This window comes from Mixophyes fleayi, chromosome 6 (genome assembly GCF_038048845.1).
Source record: "Mixophyes fleayi isolate aMixFle1 chromosome 6, aMixFle1.hap1, whole genome shotgun sequence".
Lineage (NCBI taxonomy): Eukaryota > Metazoa > Chordata > Amphibia > Anura > Limnodynastidae > Mixophyes > Mixophyes fleayi.
Genome location: NC_134407.1, coordinates 4811114 through 4834984, shown reverse-complemented (window position 1 = coordinate 4834984; position 23871 = coordinate 4811114). Strand labels below are relative to the sequence as shown.

The following is a 23871-nucleotide window of genomic DNA, read 5'->3' as shown; positions in this document are numbered from 1 at the left end:
TTCAAAAATAATTGTATGTGCGATATGTATCTGTTTTGTCACATTTTGGGGTGGAGGGCTAGCCCCTTATAGGCCGCTACCCTTCGTGTTTTGTTGGAGGCCCTCACTGCCGGGAGGGATGAAGACTTCTGTCACCAAGGGATGCTTCAATCAACTTTGGGGGAACGGGGCCCACACAAGCCTCGCGGCAGATGAAGGACTGGAGTCATTTGCCCCTTAAGACTCCGGGGTTTGGGATGTCAAGGGGTCAGCTTTGACAAATGGGGCAAAAAGACCATTTTCTCCTTAAAGGGCCTTATGGCTTCAGGGGATTGGAATGAATGGTGCCTGCCCCCTCTGCACCGTGTGTTTCCATACACTGAGTAGATTGTTAGCTTAAAAAAAATAAATGGGGGAATTTATAAAAGTTTGAGCCATACATTTAACACGTAATAGGACAGTTTAGTAGTGCAACAATAAAACTATCACTATTATAATATTATTACAGCACTTATTTTATACCTGGGCAGACATTGTGTAGAACGAGGGCAGGAGGAGAGTCACATGACATTTATACAGACTGTGTCAATTGTATACAGAAATTTTTATCCACTCATCTTCTGTGTCTGCAGTGATTAGAACAGACTTCACACATGGACACCATAGGTCTCCAGCTCCAAGATCTGATCAGGTTGTTCTGATAATTGTCTTCTTTCCCATGTGCAGATATGTCGCTGACAGATCTAGAAATTCCCATTGTGGAGGAATCATTGAGCCTGAACTCCACTGATGCCATCGAGGGTATATCTAGTGAATTAGGTACATGCTCTATATATTTTATACTATGCTGTCATTGAGTTATTACTGCGGAGAATGGAGGCATTGTCCTCCTCAGACGTTTCCAGGTTGTGGAGGTTGAGCCTCATCCAGTGTGTTGAAGGCTGTTAAAGACGAACAATAGTTTTGGAATGATACTTACTATCCATTGGGCCCTCTGCTCATTCTCATGTTATACTGCACATCAAACAAGACACTTCTGGACTGACACAATTTAAGTGCTTCTTAAAATTAGGACCCCGGAACCTTAGGGATCCATCAGTCATATACTTAAAGAATAATTTACATGTCTATCAACGATTTCTCACGTATCTGATTGGTGGAACATTACACCCCACGGAAGGAGCATGTTGAGCAGACACCGGTCAGGGCTGCTGGCTGTAGAGGTCACATATACATAAGGGTCTGGGTTTTGCTCCCATAATTCTGAAATGAAAAACCAGAAAAACTGTGTGACCTAAGGTGAAGCCACCTCCTACTGGGAGATAAGTTTAATGATTTCTAGTGAGAAATAGATATGTCCAAGGAGAACTGAGACATTTGGGAGCCCTGGGCATAGGATACCAGGTCGACAACTTCACTGGTAGTAATTTTACAATCCAACCTCCATTGACGGAGTCAGTGAATCGGTCAATGTCTCTAGCTCCCATGCCGGATGGCCGGACAGTTAAGGAGGGAACACGATGCTTCATCACATGCACAGTACTGAACTTATCCCAAGGACTCAAATCCCCTGAACCCAGGATTAGCTATTCCTCCTGGGGAGCCCCTCCTATGGGACTACACCACCATGACAGTAAGTCAGGGCTGGTATATAATCATGTGGGCACTTCTGCTGACTGGTATATAATCACATGGGCACCTCTGCTGGTCTGGTATATAATCACATGGGCACCTCTGCTGGTCTGGTATATAATCATGTGGGCACCTCTGCTGGTCTGGTATATAATCATGTGGGCACTTCTGCTGACTGGTATATAATCATGTGGGCACCTCTGCTGGTCTGGTATATAATCATGTGGGCACCTCTGCTGAGCTGGTATATAATCATGTGGGCACCTCTGCTGACTGGTATATAATCATGTGGGCACCTCTACTGAGCTGGTATATAATCATGTGGGCACCTCTGCTGAGCTGGTATATAATCATGTGGGCACCTCTGTTGGTCTGGTATATAATCATGTGGGCACCTCTACTGAGCTGGTATATAATAATGTGGGCACCTCTGCTGACTAGTATATAATCATGTGGGCACCTCTGTTGGTCTGGTATATATGCATGTGGGCACCTCTGCTGGGCTGGTATATAATTATGTGGGAACCTCTACTGAGCTGGTATATAATCATTTGGGCACCTCTGCTGACTGGTATATATGCATGTGGGCACCTCTGCTGGGCTGGTATATAATTATGTGGGAACCTCTACTGAGCTGGTATATAATCATTTGGGCACCTCTGCTGACTGGTATATAATCATGTGGGGACTTCTGCTGGTCTGGTATATAATCATGTGGGCACCTCTGCTGGGTTGGTATATAATGTGGAGTTGGAAGTGATAACGGGATTTACATGATTGATTACAACATCGCTCCTTATTGGACCATTGGCTGGTCCAATGTCTACAACATTTCCAAAACTCATCTACAACTACAACATGCTTCATCCATATCAGTAACCAGTTCACGGGGGGTCAGTATCCTTCAACAACTGACAATATCTCCTGGTGATCTCCTCACATACGACCTCAATTAGAGTTGGACGTATTTGTGCTCTGCTGATATGTAGATAAAAATGTACGCAAAAAGGAACATACTTACATGTGTGTGTTGGACATATCTGAAGATGTGTATTTGTACAGTGTACATCAGACGTACGTCTGCGCATGCTCACACTAACCATAAGGGCACCGATTGAAAATTTCAGTTCAAATTCGCATTACCCTATTTGTACATAATATAATATTGTAATGAAGTGTCACATACACAAAGAAAGAATAGTCGTCGGATGCTATTAATAAACATGAAAGTATTCTCCATGTAAAATGTCATTAAATATAAACACTCAACATTTATGGTTGTTTTCCTGCAGTAGTCCAAATAGAAAAGATAAATAACTTGACATATTATAGCCGTAGCAGCACAACCAAAAAATGTTTGCGTATAAATGGCCATATAGACATTCTCGTGTTTCCCTGGAGTGACGGTTTGGGGATAGTCAGGGGTTCATGTATCTGCAATACAATTAGACTTGAAAGTATCCAGATCCGGATTGAGACTCTTTGTGGACCTAGGCAGGGCCCCATATCAGAAGGGCCCCTCTTCTGATATCCAGTCCCAATGTATACAGCAGTTTGTGCTGACCTGCCCTCCTTAGGGTCAGCGCTGGATGCTCTTGTGCCCCTCTTCGTTGACGTTGCTTCTGATCAATGGCCACCAGGCCTCCATTGTAATCTTCAGCAGAAAAGGATGAGGAAGGTAAGGGGTGAAGAGGGGAGAAGTAAGAGAAGAAGGCGGAGGTTGGAGAAGCCGCAGGGCAAGAAGAAACGTGGTTGGTGGGAGCAAATGGTAGAAGAAGGTGAGGCCATATATATGACAAGAAATAGGTATTATAAAAGGGGTGAAGGGAGACAGACAGACTCATAAATGGGGTGTAAAAAGGACAGGTGCTCAATATGCGAAGGGAAAGATACAAACACAAAAGGAGTGGGGCAGATGGAGAGGGAGACTCAGAAAGAGATTAAAGAAACTCAAAGTTTGCCTGAGACCAGCGACATAATCACGCTGTTTTGTTTAATAATGAGGATCACTATAACTACCAAAGAGACTGGACCAGGCCCCATCGGTTATATAATGAGGAGGCAACTGGTCCTGGTACGGCTGCCATATAAGTGTAGCTGTTGAGTGGTAAATTCAGGAGGTCCCACTTGTTCCCCCCAGGCCCGATGAGGACTCCATTGTGATATAAAAGGGGGTTGGCTAATCTGGGCCGTACGCAGACCCCCAAGAGACCTAGATCGCCTACCAGGTGATCTGCATCTGAACGTGTACCCAGATCAGCCTTCTTAGGTGGTGTATCTCTTGCGGGTGATGGAGGACTGGTACAACAATACCCCAGCTAGCCGCTTCTGATTGGCAGATGGTGCAGTGATCCCTCCCGCTGATTTATTCATTAGCATTGCGGCTATATTATATGAAGTCGCAACCGTCAATGACTTTATTAACATTTCTATTTGGACTAGTGAAGGAAAGAAGACGCCCATTTGATTTCTAAATGGGAATTTAAGAGATGTTTGTATTTAATTACATTTTACACGGCCGCATAGCGGAGCAGGGAGCGTGGCCACAATGATGCGATTTGCACAGCCACGTCATCGCACTCATTCTGGTACCAGGATCTCCCCTTCGGGATCTCCCAGAGGGTAGATATAAAAAGTTAGGAAGTATGAAGTAAACGCACTGATATGTCTCAGCTACATGTGGCGCTAGCGTCTGACTGCACGTATACATGTAAATACGTTTTGCTGCCGTGGTTCTTTTCCTACGAACATTTATATTTTCAACTCTACATGAGGACGTAAGTGAAGAGTTTTTGTAATATTACAGAACATTTATAAATAAAATAAATAAATATAACTGTGGGGATACAATACCACACTTGTGTTTGTTTTGTGATGTAACACTAACACACCTGTTGCCTAGATCCATGCAGATTCCAGCCCTGTTTCAACCATGGGACATGCGTGAGGACGAGGACGGGCTACGTGTGCCGCTGCAGCGTGTTCTTCAATGGATCAAACTGCGAGAAAGGTGAGCAAAATATTTCTCTAAATAAACCAAAATTCTTACATACACTCAGTGGCCACTTTATTAGTTCTTCCTTTCTAGTATTGGGTAGGACCCTGCCCCCAGAACAGCCTAAATTCCTCATGGTATGTATTCGGTAAGGTGCTGGAAACGTTCCTTAGAGATCCTGGTCCATGGTGACACGATGGCATCACGCAGATGCTGCACATTCATGCTGCCAATCTCCCGTTCTAGCACGTCCCAGATGTTCTCTATTGGACTGAGATCTGGTGACTGTGGAGGATATTGGAGCACACTGAGCTCATTGTTTGTGAGATGACGTGTGCTATGTGACATGGCGCGTTATCCTGCCGGAAGTAGCCATTAGAAGATGGGTGGAATGTGGCCATAAAGGGATGCACATGGTCAGTAACAATACTCAGCCAGGCTGTGGCACTCAACCGCTGCCCAGTTGGTATTAAGGGGCCTGATGTGAGCCAAGAAAACATTCCCCATCATTACACCACCAGCAGCCTGCACTGTTGATGTAAAACAGGATGGATCCACGGATTCATGTTGTTTATGCCAAATTCTGACCCTACATCTGCATGTCATAGCAGATATGGAGATTAGTCAGACCAGGTAATGTTTGTACAATCTTCTGCTGTCCGGTTTTGGTGATCCTGTGCCCTCTGTAGCCTCAGTTCCTGTACTTAGCTGACAGGAGCGGAGCCTAGTGTGGTCTTCTGCTGCTGTAGCCCATCCACATCAAGGTTCCACCTGCTGAGCGTTGAGAGACGCTCTTCTGCATACCACGGTTATATCGCATGGTTATTTGTGTTACTGTCACCTTCCCATCAGCATGAACCTGGCTGGCCATCTCCTCTGACCTCTTTCATTAACAAGGACTTTTCTCCCACAGAACGGCCGCTCTCTGGGTGTTTTTTTCTTTTGCGCACTAACTATTCTCTGTAATCTCTAGAGATAGCGACTGTTGTGTGTGAAAATCCGGGGAGATCAGCAGTTTCTGAGATACTCAAACCAACGTCTGGCACCAGCAATCATTCCACGGTCAAAGTCACTTAGGTCACATTTCTTCCCTATTCTGGTTAGAGATGCTCAGGCTCGGTTCCCCATGAACTGAACACACCCGAACTTAGCATATCCGAGTACCGAGCCAGCTTGGTCCTTTCGCACTTTTTCGGAATTGAAAACGAGGCAAAAATTCATTGTTACGTCATCGGATCTCTGATCTCGCAAGCTTTGAAATCTATAAGTACTGCCCTCCACGGCGATCTAGCGCCATTTCACAGAGGGACACAGAAGGGGTAGCACAGTCTGTAGAGCAGTTGGGCAGCAACATAGAAAGAATAGAAATAGGAGGGGTATCAGTGTTTTTCTAAGTCTACAGTGACATTCAGGAGAGCTCCATTGCACCATTGCTAATTGTCATTTCTGAAATACAAATACTATCGCTGGCAGTCTTTTCTTCTGACTTGGCAGTCAAATTGTATGGTGTTATATAGGTTACACACAAAGAGGAGAGCTCCATTGCTAATTGCACCACTTTTCTTTTCTGCCACTGCTGTGTGGCAATGTTTCCTAGATGTGCTAGGAACTGCCGTGTGTTTGAGTCATTACTCTTTCGTTTAGCATCCAGCCAGGTCGCTGCAGTATTTGTCCGAAAGTGTATGAAAATAATATTGTGATCTGTGAGGTGGTCAAAATTGACTGCAAATGACCTGAAATTAGTGTTATTAAGGTTAATAATAATGTAGGATCAAAAAAAGAGCAAAATTATGTGATTTTAGCATATTTTAGGAATTTTTCTAAAAAATACAGATCCAAAACCAGTTCACGGGGGTCAGTGAGCATCTCTACTCTGTACAGCGCTGTGTGTCATGACTGGTGTTATGTAAATAAAGAACAATAACAATAATGTGCAAAGTTAAACACGCTTTTATGCAGAACGCAGGCCTAAAACACACCTGAAAAAATACTTATTGTACAAAATATGATGAGTCAGACGTTTCTCGTCCAGCTCTGTGCGGGTGGCATATGCAATTGGTTTACACCAGGAGATGCGGCATGACAGTGCTCGTAGTAAATTCTAAAGTGACTGTACCCAATTTGTACACAATATAATACTGTCCTATACACAATTTGTCTGTGTCTACACAGTGTTATTAATAAATACCAAAGATGCATTTACTATATAAAATTCAATTAAATATATTTGGACCAAACACAAATCTCCATTAAATAATGCAAATAGACTGCAGCAGCAACACTAATAATTAATATATATATATCAGTGGTAGTGGTCAAGATGTACTCAGCCAATCAGAAGCGACTGCCAATTGTCGTCATCATCCCAGCATATTTTGCACCACCAATAGATGCTCATGCATTTGTGCTCTGGTCTGGCGAAGTCGCAAATTATGAGAACATGCCCTTTCTGTAGCTGGCTTATACAGGAATGTTCCTTCCCTTCCCTCCCCGTCCCGCCTCTATAAGCACCAGGAGACATAGGCAAAAGATGTGGCCAAATCTGCATATGGATGGAAGTAACATAAATATAATACCATAAATGCAGTAACATAAATATAATACCATAAATGCAGTAACATAAATATAATGCCATAAATGCAGTAACATGAATATAATACCATAAATGCAGTAACATGAATCCAGTAAGTCTTGTTTCTGCATATGCGCTGTACGAAAATATGTATTTTATACAAAAACTTTACATGAGCCCCTGGGTGTCAGCTGAGATGTGTGCTTACAACTAAGTATATAGTTTAATGCCCCTTTCGTTCGTTTTGGATATGTTTATTTAATCCTGTAAAATTTATTTATTTATGTTTTTATTTTTCAAATAAAGCGATTGCTCTGTGTAAGAAAGACACATGCGGGCACGGACAATGTATTCTGAAAAAATATGCCCCGTTTTTCAAGTGCCGGTGTTCCTATCCGCACCACGGGCCCAAGTGTGAAGCAGGTAAGAGGGTGATTGTCAGCAGCACAGCTTGGATTCAAATTGTTGTGCAAGTTTCCTTTTTGCAGAAGTCAGACACTGTACATCCCTACTGTATAATACCTGTGAGGTCTCCTAGGCAACATTCATTGAAACTGGGAGGTTTCATAGGTGACATCCATCTTTATAGGTGTTCTGTAAAGGACTGTCTAACAACCTCCTTATAGTCGAGTGGGGATAGTGCTGGTCTCACAGGCAGCTGTGATGTCTTCAGTTGGGGAATTAAATCAACCCTGGGTGAGATCTTATAACATTACGAACCCTCATCCTGATACATACAGAAAGGTTTACACTCTAGTACAATGGCTGATTGCCACATTGTGTCATGTGTCTGGTGCATTGCAAGGGGGGTGATTTCTGAAATTTTAACAACTCCCCTCCCCTATCCTCTAACAAAGAAATGTTCAGGATCCCCCGTACCTAGAGATGACTGGCCTAATGCTGGGTAGCACCATGCCCCTCCTCATACCCCTGGCAGGTATTGCCCCTAATTATTTTTTTTGCATGTTAAAAATTGTAATATTAGTAGCCCCATTATTTGTCATCCAATGTATTTTCTATAGTAAATAACTGAAATGTTCTTCTTTCCGTGATCCAACACAATCCATATGGGGTATAAACCAAAAATCCCAATGGGCAAAATCACCATTCGCATAGGGCAATGAGTTGATCTCCGGCGAGTCAGCCTATTTAATACCCTGGCAGCCAATCAGGAGCCGTCTCTTACACTGCTCAGACAATCACGGATAAGATTCCTCCGAGACCGGGTCTGATGCATTTAGGGATTTTTAAACACACTCATAATTTAGTTTTGAACCTTACAACCACAGGATAGTAAATCCAGTGGTTTCGGGACTGAAACCTCCATTCGATGTGTGGCTGATTGCAAACTACACTAAAATACGGCCTTTAGTAAATCTATCCCTTAATGTCTAAATAAAGATAAACTTTATTATTGTCTATGGAAATATTTTTTCTTTTGTGGCAGTGGAAACTTTGTGCACCCAGAACCCTTGTAGAAATGGAGGAACCTGTCTGGTAAAACCACTGAACAAATTTGTTTGTGTCTGTCCAAAGACTCACAGAGGGATATTCTGTGAAGTAGGTATGTACATAATTCATTTGTTTATTATTATTGGGTTTAGTATGTATTAAAATCACATGAATTTTAGTGTATGGAGTGCCAGAGCTTTTCACTCTAGAGATCAGATTGCCTGAGCTTCTCTCTCTCTCTGTAGTGTACACACAGCCTGGGACTCTCTCTCTGTAGTGTACATACTGCCTGGGACTCTCTCTGTAGTGTACATACTGCCTGGGACTCTCTCCCTGTAGTGTACATACTGCCTGGGACTCTCTCTGTAGTGTACACACTGCCTGGGACTCTCTCTCTCTGTAGTGTACATACTGCCTGGGACTCTCTCTGTAGTGTACATACTGCCTGGGACTCTCTCTGTAGTGTACATACTGCCTGGGAATCTATCTGTAGTGTGCATACTGCCTGGGACTCTCTCCCTGTAGTGTACATACTGCCTGGGACTCTCTCTGTAGTGTACACACTGCCTGGGACTCTCTCTCTGTAGTGTACATACTGCCTGGGACTCTCTCTGTAGTGTACATACTGCCTGGGACTCTCTCTGTAGTGTACATACTGCCTGGGACTCTCTCTGTAGTGTACATACTGCCTGGGACTCTATCTGTAGTGTACATACTGCCTGGGACTCTCTCTCTGTAGTGTACATACTGCCTGGGACTCTCTCTGTAATGTACATACTGTCTGGGACTCTCTCTCTGTAGTGTACATACTGCCTGGGACTCTCTCTGTAATGTACATACTGTCTGGGACTCTATCTGTAGTGTACATACTGCCTGGGACTCTCTCTGTAATGTACATACTGTCTGGGACTCTCTCTCTGTAGTGTACATACTGCCTGGGACTCTCTCTGTAATGTACATACTGTCTGGGACTCTCTCTCTGTAGTGTACATACTGCCTGGGACTCTCTCTGTAATGTACATACTGCCTGGGACTCTCTCTGTAGTGTACATACTGCCTGGGACTCTCTCTGTAGTGTACATACTGCCTGGGACTCTCTCTGTAGTGTGCATACTGCCTGGGACTCTATCTGTAGTGTACATACTGCCTGGGACTCTCTCTCTGTAGTGTACATACTGCCTGGGACTCTCTCTCTGTAGTGTACATACTGCCTGGGACTCTCTGTAGTGTACAAAGGTCTATCACCTAGGAGAGATTGTTTTGAAATGCCTTCTCTTATTGTAACATAATGTCCTTCTCCAGCGTCACATGACTGCTACAGGAACAATGGATTTCGATACCGTGGTCACACCAGCCAGACAGAGGATGGATACACCTGTCTGCCCTGGGACTCACACTACCTGATTAAGGAGACTGTCAGTGCTTTTATCCCTGAAATATGGGAGTATGGAATTGGGGAACACAACTACTGCCGGTAACTAAATGTTGCAGACACCATGTGTTCCGTAAATATAACTGCTGCATTTACTGATAGTTTAGAAATGGATCTACAATATATAATCAATACATCAGTACTAAATAAGACCAAATATTTGGTAATTAAAAGATAAACATTATTTGCACCAGATACAGGTCAGATGTCAGTGCTGACTGATAGTAATTACTGACACGGCATTGTCCTTGTATTACAGACTACACGTATGTGTGTCACTAGATAACACAGAACATGTGTATACAAGGAAGAGAGTAGATATAAATGCATTGTATGTACAGTGCGTACTAAGAATATCCTGATTTATATATTTAATGTAAAAAAAAAGAAAAACATTTTTTAAAAACAAAACATACGCTTCTTAATGATTACAGTATTATGAGCTGTTAATTTATTTTATAGAATCATAATCATATGTAATGTATGTTACCATACAGCCAGTAACGTTTAGGCAGATGGAAACGTATCGTGTGATCGGCTTGGATTTGAAGCTGCTCAAAGTGAAGCAGGCTACGTACGAATATGAATCAGGCCCTATATATACAGCATATATATTTACAGTATATATATATATATATATATATATATATATATATATATATATATATATATGGTATTGATATAATACATTTGTGTTGGAGGAGCAAATACTACGTTATTTCCATTATATTCTGTATAACATGAATGAAATGCCTCATAATTTGTTTGAAAATGAAATTAAAAAAAGTCCCACTTTCTAATTTTTCCTTGCAATTAAACCCTTAATGGCACTTTTGAGAATAACCCTCATAGCATATAATTGTCTCTATATGTTGTAACTAACAGATCTGCGTCTCCCAATTATACCTGTAATGTCTGCTTTCTCCGCACAGAAATCCAGATGGAGGAGAGAAGCCGTGGTGTTACTTTGTAGATGAGAAGGGGAAGCTGAGATGGAATGTTTGTCACGTTCCTGCGTGTGCACAGAGTGAGTATCGCTCCAATTCACCGCGTTGTATAATTCCGTATCTGTATTCAGTGTGCACTATTCAGCCTGTAGATTTCATGAGCCGCGGCGGTACTTACAGCCACCGTGACTCACTTCCTGTTCTTCCCTGCATCCCGGCCGTCACCTTGACGACCGGGGCGTCACTTCCAAGGCAACGGTCGGACGCTTCTGCTCAGGGCTGCGTCTCGGCAATGAGAAGAAGCTGGGCGTATGCGCAAACCCCCCCGGCTAGACTGCGGGGAAATTAGCAATTATTTAAGAGTAGCTGATGGGCGGTGATTATATCAGAGCTGGACTCTGATTGGCCACATGAAGTACTTAAGGCAGGGAGGGCTTAGCCTCCCTGCCGATTATAGCGTCTGTGTAGTGCACTTGCTGACCTGCTCTCTGTTTCTGCTGGATTGCTGTTGTGACCATTGCCTGCTACTGGATTTTGCCTTCTTGCCTGTGTCCTTGATCTTTTGGCCTGTATTTCGGATTCTGCTGACCTGCTCGTGACCTTGACCCTTTGGTGTGTTCTGACTATTCTTCTCTGCAAGTGACCCCTGACCTCGGCTAGTTTCTGGATTCGCTGTCTGCCATTACTCCTCATTCCTGGGTTCTCTGCAGCCGGTACCCATCTCACGACCCTCCGTTTGTCTGCAGCCAAGTCTGTCCCCACCACTAGGGGCAACAGTGAACACCAGACCTTCGGAGCAGACTCCGGGTTTTGTGGTATTGGCTGCTGGAGTTCCTAACAGTAGACAGTGTTTCTGCTTTTTTCCTTGTCTAATGAAATAAGTTTTTTATACTTAATTTATTAATTTTACTTATATTAAATTGTCTCCCGGACCTCAGCAGGGGTCATACGAGGACTGTTAAATGCATCTTTGTCCTGCTAGGAATGAGCTGCACTTTAATTAAGGACACATGGATGATTAAGTTTCGGTGACCGATTCATAATCCAATCTTGGTTTAATCAGACAGACGCAAAATCTGTGTTTTTCATACTTCTACCATTGTAATGGAATGAGCTTCAATCACTGGTGGGAAACACTTTCTCCTGAGTGAGGATTAGTTGTAAAATTGGAACAGTTTTAGAGTTGATGTGATTGGGAAACAGCGTTTACACAGAGTTGCAAGACATCCGTGTGACACTAGCATAAGTACAGTGTACAGTACAGTATATAACCAGCATGACTAAATATACTTTAAGAAATTGACTGTCCCGCACAGAGTCCTGACCTCAACCCCATCGAACACCTTTGGGATTACCTGGAAGGAACGCAGATTACGAGCCAGGCCTTCTCGTCCAACATCAGTGCCTGACCTCATAAATGCTCTACAGAATGAATGGGCACAAATTCCCACAGAAAGAATACAACATCTTGTGGAAAGCCTTCCAAGAAGAGTGGAAGCTTTTATCACTGCAAAAGGGGAACCAACTCCATATTAAAGTATATGTTTTTGAATATAATGTCATTACAGTCCCTGTTGGTGTAATGGTCAAGCGTCTGAATACTTTTGTCCATATAATGTATCTCAGGATATTCACAGACATCCAGACTATAGTGGTCTTCATTAATCTCCAAGGAGATACCAAGAGAAGGACCATGATGGCAGAAGTAGCAAAAGTCATGTTATAGGCAGAGAGAAACTCTCAGCAGTTCATGTGACGGGCAGAAAACAGTCAAAAACAAGTTCTTCTGGGAGAGTGGACTTTGTATCAGGAAATGTTCTAGTTGCTGACAATAAAGTTCGGCTTCCTGCAAATAGACAAAGTGCCCAGATTTTTCTCTCACCACAAAGTTCCAGGAACAGAGGGGAAAGATACTGTGACAATCCCATGGACCTTTCTACTAGAGTATGTGTTCTCTCTATTTCCACTTGTTGCTCATACCCTGAAAGAGTTAAAAAAATTAAAAGCATTGGTCATAGCAATTCTTCCATTCTGACCACGGTGGCCATGGAGATGCTTTGGAAGCAACTGTGGCTTCTCCTTCATCCAGACCTCCTACATCAAGGCCCAATTCTTCAACCAAATAAGAAGGATTATCTTTGATTGCATGGAGATTGCGAGGTCACTGTTCCAAAATAAAGTAATTTAAGAGATTGACACAATTCTTCGGGGCCTATTATAAAATATGGAAGAGGTTCATCATGTGGTGTGAGCATGAAGTGGATCCAGCTTCGGGAATCTGCACTCAGGGTCTTGCTAAATTCCAAATTAGCTTTAGAAGACTTTATTATATGTTTTTTCCAAGCAGTGGAGATAATTTGAATTCACATTAAGTCCTTTGTAGCATCTTGTGTCTCAACACTCTGATTCCTTTAAGTCCTTACAAGAGGTTTCCCTAAGGTGGCTCACACCTCAGGTGGTATTCCTAGTGACAAATATTTCCACCTGTAGACTTTTGGATCAACTTTGCAAACTTCTTGGACACGTAGGGCTCAGGCCTGGAGCTCTATGGTCATCTACTCATAACTTCACCAGACATTATCTACTGGATGTAATGTCATCTGCTGACAAACAGTTTGGGAGACACGTTCTCAACAAAACTTCTAAACAAAGGTGTCTTCATTATGCAGCTTAAATGGATTATCCCTACTATTATTGCTTGGGTATGGCCCATTGTATTGGCTGTCTTAGAAGATTAAAGAGGAAAGACGCAAGTTATATTAACAGTTCATTAATTTCCTCAAATTTCTCCATGGAAACCCAATATTCCCACCCATGTTGTTCGATAGCTTTATGCTTACATATGTTAGAAACAGATAGGGAAGTCACTCAAAGACACAAGGGAATATGGGGAACGGTACTATATATATTGCCTGAAGGTGGGATCTATCGTCCTGGCTCTACCCAAGGCTAGAAGGATACTAGCCAATTGTAATGCCTGCCATGGAGTATTTAGTGGAAATGGAGTCAACATTAAATGCATTTTGTTTCTATCATCGAAGGTGACTCTTTGATGCATTGAAGGTCTCCAGTGAAAACACCCAGGGCTTTTCTTTGTGTTATAAATAAGTTCCTTTATCACCCTTTAGCCCCCCCCTCTCTCTCTCTCTCTCTCTCTCTCATTCTCTCTCCCTCCCCCCCTCTCTCTCTCTCTCTCCCTCTCTCTCTCCCTCTCTCTCTCTCTCTCTCTCTCTCATTCTGTCTCTCTCTCTCTCTTTCTCCCTCCCCCCCTCTCTCTCTCCCTCTCTCTCCCCCCCTCTCCCTCTCTCTCTCTCTCTCTCTCTCTCCCTCCCCCCTCTCCCTCTCTCTCTCCCTCTCTCTCTCTCTCTCTCTCTCTCTCTCTCTCTCTCTCTCTCTCTCTTTCCTTGCAATGTAAACAATTCCTTAAAGTGATTTTGTGCAGATAGGTCAGAATTCCATAGAATAACTTGTGGTCTTGAAATTACACTTGCTATAAATACCATAGGTCTTTTTTAACTACTGTTAATGAGGTGTATCATATGCTATGATTTCACAAAGAGATTAGTTCCACCAAAAGCCCTAAGCAGGGAATCGGTTTTGCCTCCTCTTCCATCTTGATCTCCAGCCCCATTGTCAGTTAATAGCCTAAAGTCTTGCGTATGATTATATAGTAGCTCAGGCTGGTGTTCATATGTTTATGTACCAGTCCAGCAGGATACCAGTACCTTTATATATACAGTGTGCCCCCAACAATTAAATACTTTGCGCTCCCGATAATATCACGTCCCCATCTCGCTCCCTCCAGTACCGATAGACAAGTCCAGCCAGCATGGATCTGTCAGTCCTGCTCTCTTTTCAAGTAACCAACAGCTGGAGCTTATAAAGTTATTTTTATATAAGCTAAAAACATAATAGTGCTTAATTGTAGTTTCTTATCCTCAGAAATCAGAACAGTCGTACACTCCCAGTAACATAACTGTTCTTTGTATCTCCTCTCCCTTCTTCCTAGTATCATTTCCTAATGTAACCACAGTTATTAAGCTGCCAAAATCCACGGCACTTCCCAGTACAACCGTAAAAACAAATGGTTCGTTTTCCATTTGTGGCGTCAGAGAGCTGGCTCAAGACAGCCGTAGAAGGATCATCGGAGGGAAGAGGACAGAGCCCGGCAAACACCCGTGGTTGGCATCACTGCAGCTAAAGATGCCTGTCCAGCCTTATCCTGCCGGTCATCTCTGTGGGGGCATTTTAATTGCAGAGTGTTGGATCCTGACAGCTGCCCATTGTGTGAAGCACCTGTGAGTATCACTACAGAACCCTTCTAATGTCAGTCTGTCTTCAGCCACATGTAGGATGTAGGACTACCCCTTGTTAGAAAGCATGCTCCGATGAACAGCAATGGAGTAACCCCATCCCTGTCCCCTAAAATTGGTTTTCAGACTGCATCTGAGGTTGCTAATTTTCTCTGCAACAACATTACAGGCCCTCCAGCTCTGAGTGGATGTGAAACAATGACCAGGACCAGGGAAGAAAGGGGGGAGACCAGGGGAGTTTAGGAGAGACAGCTGGTGAGCAGGGGAAGCCTCAATATGTCAGGGGGAATTTTGATCAGAGATACAATGGCCGGACAGGGGCAAACGCAGGATTTGTAGAGGGGGGTTTCCACACCATGCTACCAGTGGGCGTGGCCAGCTTGCATGGGGGCATGGCTATAATATTAGACAGTGGTTGGCTGCTCTCCAACTCTTCCTATCCCCATAATATACATGGGCAATGCTGCGTGTACTACTGTTAGGTGCACGCAGCTCTCCCTTTTCAAGCAGAGCCGTGTGAAGCGGGTGCAGGGTCCAGCCACCTCAATTATACAGTGCCCCAGGCTTGGAGGGCGGTTTCCTGGCACTAGGAAACCCCCTTGGTTTCCCTATGGAGATAGACTTACGCCAATAGAGGCTGGAGATACAAAACCTGAACCCCACCTACATGTTTATTTTACACAGCACGTATTATACAGTAGGATAACCTGTCACTGCCATTACCCTGCACAATTCACTCCTACTTCCTCAGGTGTAACATTTGTTTTGTCACCAGGTCACTGCCGATCCTCTGGAAAGTGTTATTGGGTAAAGTGGATCTCCAGAGGACTGAGGCTTCTCAGCAAGTGTTTGAGGTAGAGAAGATAATCCTACATGAAAGCTATCAGGAGAGGACTGTTAGTTTACATTACGACATCGGTAAGTGCTGGGTCCACTCTATGGATATCAAGGTTAGGGTAGGAAAATGGGATGACCCCCTTGAAAATTGAAAAGAGGATAATGTAGCCAGAATAGATTTTCTTGAACTACATTCCACATGGAATGCAACAAGGGAAAAGGCTCAGGGCAGGAATATACACGGGTCAGAGAATGCCGCAAGAAATGATGCTGACCTTGTTTGTGGCGGTGTTAGAGCCACCTTATGTCATATGGACTGCAGAGGTGGTGAGACATAGACAGCAGTGGATCTCTGACACACTTATTTCCTGGTGATTTTCTGAAATATCCCGGTGTCTGTTTCATCATTTTCAATGCAGTTTACCTGTCCAAAGAGCTGTCTCCAGGAAGTCTATCATTGTCACTGAGCTACAGTCTGTGAACTTAACCACTGAGCCACCTATCAATATGAAAAATATATTTAATTTGTGAATTGTACAACATATGCAGCCTGTGTCCTGAGCTACAATAATGTATAGCAGCTGCTAACATTATGTGTAATTGATAGACTGGATGTCGTAGTTTGCAGAGGACTCAACAATGTTACAAATTAATATTTCACCAGACAATTGTCTTATAACATCTCATCCCCTATGTTGATAGCTTAAAGCTGCACTACCACCTATGAACATATTATCCTAACTATCCCCCTCTCCCTAGCCAGAGCCCCAGAGTTTATCTTCTCACAGACCCGTACCTAAATGGACAAATCGCTTGTGTCTCGCTCACACCCTCCAATCTGCGGCCATTTTTCATATATATATATATATATACATCTATCAGGGGCGCACGCAGGATTGTCAGGGGGGGGTTTCCCTATACAGCAGCCGCGGCGCTGTCAAAGAAGCGGCTGCTGTATAGGATAGTGCCGCTATGGCGGCCACTTAGCGCAGGTGGGGGGGGGTTTCTGGAGACTCAGAAACCCTCCCTGCGTGCGCCACTGTATATATATATATATATATTATATTTTCCTAGCTAGTAGTGCAACTTTAAAGGGGTATTTCAGTAAGACGTTTTTTAAAAACTTTCCTCCCCCTACAGTCCTCTTGTAGGGGTTATTGTGCTGTGGCGCCTTTGCTTTGCCCAATTTGGCATGGTTCCAGCGGTCATCATTAGTGGGACCCTCTGTTGGTCGGATTGCATAATTATCACAGTGCGCCATTGTTGCGTTGGAATATGGTAGAAGGCTAGAAATGACAGCGAGCTGCTGATTGGAGCCGTACAGGCGGCTCGTGTTAATCTTTCGGCAAGAGAATTGAACAAAGAGTGGACTCCTCCAAGGGTCTCCCCCACTTCAAAACTAGTATAGGGTGGAAGAGGGATATTTTAGGATCGTGGAAATATACTGACTTTAAAAATTTAAAACATAGTAATGAGTCTATAGTACAGTAGCTATTGGATATATTTCAATGTGACTGTATAGAAGGCGCATTATAGATTTCTAATTTATTACCAGCCAAGGAAGACACTCAGTGCTATGGACTTATGGCGTAGAACCTTTGTTTTGTAAGATAGAACTGATCAGATATAAGTAATCTGGAATAAGTCAGGGTCCTCACTGTTATGTCTGGTCCTATTGCAGCTCTGATGAAACTAAAGTCAGTGAACGGAAATTGCGCGAGAGAGACGAAGTACGTGAAGACGGCATGTTTACCAGACCGCGAGTTCCCACCGGGAAAGATCTGCCTGATATCTGGTTGGGGGATGACGGAGAAAGGTGCGTTGCAGGACGCCTCTGTGGCCTATTATTGCAACGTGGATCTTTGGAATGAACACATATTATTTTATTTTTTTAGAAAATATCTGCCCAGCGCACATCAATGTGCCCCCTTTCCCCACGCGGGATTACCCACTGCAAAAGTGCGCAAAATAGTGGAAAAATCTTTAGGATGTGCACTAAAAATCACATTAAAGTCCTTACTCCTACACCTTTCAATTAAATAAATGTCTTCATTTATCTCTATTCATGGCTTATACCAGTGGTTCACAAACTTTTTCAGTTCGCGGCACCCTTAGAGTCTCCATAATTTTTTCAAGGCACCCCTCCAAAATAATTACCGAGCAGTCCCATTTTTTAAGTATTTGAGTCAAAATAATGTAATAAGTATTTAGGTCAGGCCAGAAATACTTAGTAAGTTGTTTGCAAAAATAATATACATAAATCCAAGGGAAAATAATATTGTTATATATTTTTTTCAATTATATTTCTGTCAAAGATTAATTTACAGCTAATATTAAAAGGAATAAGATCAAACAAAATAAAACAACAACATGTACAAAAATCATCACATTGTGCCCCTTCACCGTTACACTGTGTCCCTTCATCCACACACTGTCTGCTCCTCTTCATCCACACACACTGTCTGCCCCTCTTTATCCTCACTGTCTGCCCCTCTCCATCCACACACACTGTGCCACTCTTCATCCACACACTGTCTGCCCCTCTTCATCCTCACTGTCTGCCCCTCTTCCACCTCACTGTCTGCCCCTCTTCATCCTCACACTGTCTGCCCCTCTTCATCCACACACACTGTCTGCCCCTCTTCATCCACACATTGTCTGCCCCTCTTCATCCACACACACTGTGCCCCTCTTCATCCAGACACTGTCTGCCCCTCTTCATCCAGACACTGTCTGCCCCTCTTCATCCACACACTGTCTGCCCCTCTTCATCCACACACACTGTCTGCCCCTCTTCATCCACACATTGTCTGCCCCTCTTCATCCACACACACTGTGCCCCTCTTCATCCAGACACTGTCTGCCCCTCTTCATCCACACACTGTCTGCCCCTCTTCATCCACACACTGTCTGCCCCTCTTCATCCTCACACACTGTCTGCCCCTCTTCATCCTCACACAGTCTGCCCCTCTTCATCCACACACTGTCTGCCCCCCTTCATCCACACACTGTCTGCCCCTCTTCATCCTCACATTGCACCTCTTCATGCTCACTGTCTGCCCCTCTTCATCCTCACTCTGCCCCCTCCTTCTTTTTTCCATTGCTGTTTCCTTTCACCTTCCCCTCCGTTTCTTACCATACTTGGCCTTCTTTCTTCTATTTCTTCTGTCTTCTCTTCTATCTTCTTACCAATGCGGCGGTTAGAGATATAGGGGGCAGTAGACTGGGCGAGAGCCTTGTACGTGGTGGTCAGGAGTTTGAAAAGGATTCTGTAGGGGATGGGGAGCCAGTGTAGGGCAAGGCAGAGATGGGATGCGGAGGAGGAGCGGCGAGAGAGGAAGATGAGTCTTGCAGCCGCATTAAGAATAGAGCGGAGGGGGGCGAGGTGGGAGAGGGGAAGGCTGGTAAGGAGGAGGTTGCAATAATGGAGGCGGGAGATAATGAGTACGTGGATGATAGTTTTGGTGTCATCCTGAGAGAGGAAGGGCCGGATGCGGGCAATGTTACGAAGCTGGAAGTGACAGGCTTGGGCAAGGGATTGAATGTGGGGTGCAAAAGAGAGAGAGAAGTTGAAGGTAATGCCCAGGCAGCGAAGTTGGGTGACAGAGGAGATGGTGGTATTGTTAACGGTGATAGAGAGGTCATGGTGGGAGGGGAGCCTGGGGGGAGGAAAAGCAATGAGTTCAGTTTTAGAGATGTTAATTTTGAGAAAGCGGGCGGACATCCAGGAGGAGATGGCAGAGAGGCAGTCGGATACAAGAGAGAGGAGGGTGGAGAAAAGATCGGCGAGGAGATGTAGAGTTGGATGTCGTCAGCATAAAGGTGATAATGAATACCGAAGGAGGAGATGAGAGCACCAAGGGAGGAGGTATAGAGCGAAAAGAGTAGAGGGCTGAGAACAGAGCCCTGAGGGACTCCAACAGGGAGAGAGGAGGGGGTGGAGGAAGAGCCAGACGTAGATACAGAGAAGGAGCGATTAGCGAGGTATGAGGCGAACCAGGCGAACACAGACCCAGATAGGTCAAGATAGAGAAGAATTTGTAGCAGGAGGGAGTGGTCTACGGTGTCAAAGGCTGCAGAGAGGTCGAGGAGGATGAGAAGGGAGAAGTGACCCTTGGATTTGGCTAAAAGTAGATCATTGGTAACTTGAGCCAGGGCAGTTTCGGTGGAATGAAGGGGGCGGAAACCTGATTGGATAAGGTCAAGGAATAGTCCGAGAGGTGTCTGGTGAGGCAGCTGCAGACAATCCTCTCAAGTAATTTGGAGGCATAGGGGAGAAGTGAGATAGGGCAATAGTTGGCAGGAGAGGTGGGGTCAAGATTGGGTGTTTTGAGGATGGGAGAGATAAGAGCGTGTTTAAATGAGGAGGGGACTACGCCAGAGGAGAGTGATTGGTTGAAGAGGTGAGCAAGGTAAGAGCAGGCAGTGGAAGAATGTACTGTTTATGTCAGAGTACTGTAATATTATAAGCTGGGCAGTTGGATAACAGCTGCTATCACTGATCATTATAAACAAGCATCGGGGTAAAAGACACTTCAAACTAATTGCAAAATCCGTTATTTCCTTGTATGAATTTCACAGGTTATTCACCTTATCTGCTGGATGCCACCGTCCAGGTGATCTCCGTCGCCAACTGCTCCGATACCCAGTCTTATGGAAAATTGATTGACAGCAGTATGCTGTGCGCCGGAGTCCTCGGAGGAGGAGTAGACAGTTGTCAGGTGCGTTGTTCTACTTTCCACGCATCTTACTGACATCAGTAAAGGCCGTAACTCAACTTAAGAGATAGACGCTCCAGACACATATGTACCCTTATCTGCGCCAATATCAGCAAATAATTCTATAAATATTGACCCTATATTCCAGGGGCAAACGCAGGATTTGTAGAGGGGGGTTTCCACACCATGCCACCAGTGGGCGTGCCCAGCATGCATGGGGGTGTGACTATATTTTTAGACAGTGCTTGGCTGCTCTCCAACTCTTCCTATCCCCATAATATACATGGGCAATGCTGCGTGCACTACTGTTAGGTGCGCACAGCTCTCCCTTTTCAAGCAGAGCCATGTGAAGCAGGGGCAGGGTCCAGTCACCTCAATTATACAGTGCCCCAGGCTTGGAGGAGGGTTTCCAGGCACTAAAAAACCCCCTTCGGTTTGCCTATGTATTGGTACATTGAGGTCCTAAAACGAGCAGCAAAGATTTATCCAATTGAAACTAACCAGATCATTTTTGTGCGTGGACCACAATCTGGTCGCAGATGATCGCTATATACCGATAGCTGTTGGTCCTCTGTCACCAAGCTGGCCCAGGTGCCGGAAAGCCAGATCTTGTACGCGGTCTCATGTACGGGCAATCTGAAAAGTGATCCTGAAGTTTTCTTAAATGTGAATATACTTGTGTGTATGTGCAGAGAGCTGCCGTGTGTGTCAGTTGTGAATACACAACGCATTTGTAAGGATATAAAAACTATAACTGAGGCAACATACATCCTCCAGTGAGCGTTTGTTGCTGGGATCACGGCGTCCTTGAATATAGGGCCTGATTCATGCTTCGACGTCTACACATTTGCGTAGAGTATATTGTGTGATTCCACACTGTGCGTGCCCAAAATAGGACATTACACCAATGAACGCAAATAAGACATGACTACAACTTGAGACGTGGAATGGGGAGGGAATGGGCAGACTAATGTAGGTCATTTACAGCAAAGGTTCTGATGCTTACGTGGTCGAAATCAAGTCATGTGTCCTCGTAAGCACTCTTGCTTTCCGCCATATCTTTTTCACCCACTTGAGGTCAGGTGTAAATGCCGACTGATATTAATTACTGACACGGCGCAGTCTTTGATTTAAACAGTACACGTGTGCGTGCCGCTAGCAGTCACAGAACATGTGTATGCAACTAAGATAAATTATATAAATGCCTTGTATGTACAGTGCACATTGCAGTCATGTCAATTTATGTCATAAATGTAAAAATTTTAAAAATTATATTTGAAAATAAAAATTGATATAAATAAACTGTTAACAGTTGCTGTTTTAATTTTTGATAAAATAAAGTTTGTTATGTGCACTCTAACTGCACTTTTATTGTACTTTTACATGTGCATAAAATGTACAACTTGGCTATAAAAATGACACTAATGACCTATATGGCTGTAGAGATAAATACACACAAACAGAGCTTGGCTAGTGGATGAGCCACATTAATGCACCATTACTTCTAGAAACACACAGCACACTAGGGGACGTCAGTCTAGAGAGGAGAATGGACAATCCCCCTCTATCACACCTGATTGAATGTCGTTGATATTACAGGGTGATTCCGGCGGTCCGCTGGCCTGTGATCAGAATGGAGTGTCACAAATCGCCGGCGTGGTCAGCTGGGGAGACAAGTGCGCTCTTAAGGACAAGCCGGGGGTTTACGCTCATGTAAACAGATTTGTCCCATGGATCGAAATGAAAATGAAATTATTTCCTTAGAAACGGTATTGTAAGAATGGACCTTGTTGTCTACAATGCAACAGGGAACGTGCGGACTTCTTCCAGTCCAGGAGACTGACATCGATTAGGGGTTACATTACTGGGGCTGATGTCATTGTCCATCTTCTTGTGTCTCAGGTTATAGGGGGTTGAGGATACCTGTGATAGTAGAATCCATATGTTGTGAAAGATCTGATGTATATAACTGTAACTTGTACAATAAACACATTTACAAACATGATGTATTCTTTATGAAGCTTGCCAGTCACACAGAGATTGGAGACATATAAAGTACTTGCAGGATAATTATTGCCCATACTCGGGGTCTTCAGGGGCAAACGCAGGATTTGTAGAGGGGGGTTTCCACACCACGCCGCCAGTGGGCGTGACCAGCATGCATGGGGGCATGGCTATAATTTTAGACATTGCTTGGCTGCTCTCCAACTCTTCCTATCCCCATAATATACATGGGCAATGCCGCGTGCACTACTGTTAGGTGCACCCTCCCTTTTCAAGCAGAGTCGCGTGAAGCTGGAGCAGGGTCCAGCCACCTCAATTATACAGTGCCCCAGGCTGAGAGGGGGGTTTCCAGGCACTAGGAACCCCCCCCCTCAGTTTGCCTGTGGTCTTCTAGAATTTTTTGTGTTTCTGAGCTACACTGCCAATTGTGCAGCAGAGACCCTCAAACCTTTGAAATTAGGGACTTAATAAAATGGTAACATGTCATACAATGTTCACATATCTAGTCTTACAATATATATTAATTTCTATAAAAAAAGTGATTATACATTTTCCATTGAGTGGTAGTTATACAAATCTAAAAATCTGTTTTTAATATTAATACATTGATTATTTATAACTGGACATGTATTATAGTTTATAATACAAAAGGGTAATAATATGTATTGTATTAAAAATATCCCATATAATCATACTATAATGCAGTGTTGGCTAACTTGTGACACTCCAGGGGGTAAATGTATCATACTCCGGTTTCTTCAACTCGCGGGAGTGCGGCGAGATGACAGCTAAAATTTAAAACAGCGCTGCCTTGTAAAGGGAAACTTTAAATTGTAGCTGTCATCTGGCCGAACTCCCGCGAGTTGAAGAAACCGGAGTATGATACATTTACCACCAGTTGTCGTGAAACTACAAGTCCCAGCATGCTTTGCCAATATATAGAAGCTTATTGCTGGAAGGGTATGCTGGGACTTGTAGTTTCACAACACC

General features: G+C 43.9%; 1 protein-coding gene across 1 annotated transcript; it reads left to right on the top strand.

Moving 5' to 3' along the window:
• The first annotated feature begins 707 nt into the window (after positions 1-707).
• HABP2 (hyaluronan binding protein 2) lies at positions 708-22879 on the top strand. The gene is made up of 11 exons (XM_075215111.1): positions 708-798; positions 4514-4621; positions 7485-7601; positions 8626-8742; positions 9933-10104; positions 10995-11089; positions 15019-15307; positions 16098-16240; positions 17841-17975; positions 20741-20880; positions 22477-22879. Exons 1-11 carry the CDS (start codon positions 708-710, stop codon positions 22639-22641), a joined length of 1572 nt encoding a protein of 523 aa, XP_075071212.1. The 3' UTR covers positions 22642-22879.
• Positions 22880-23871: the final 992 nt, after the last annotated feature.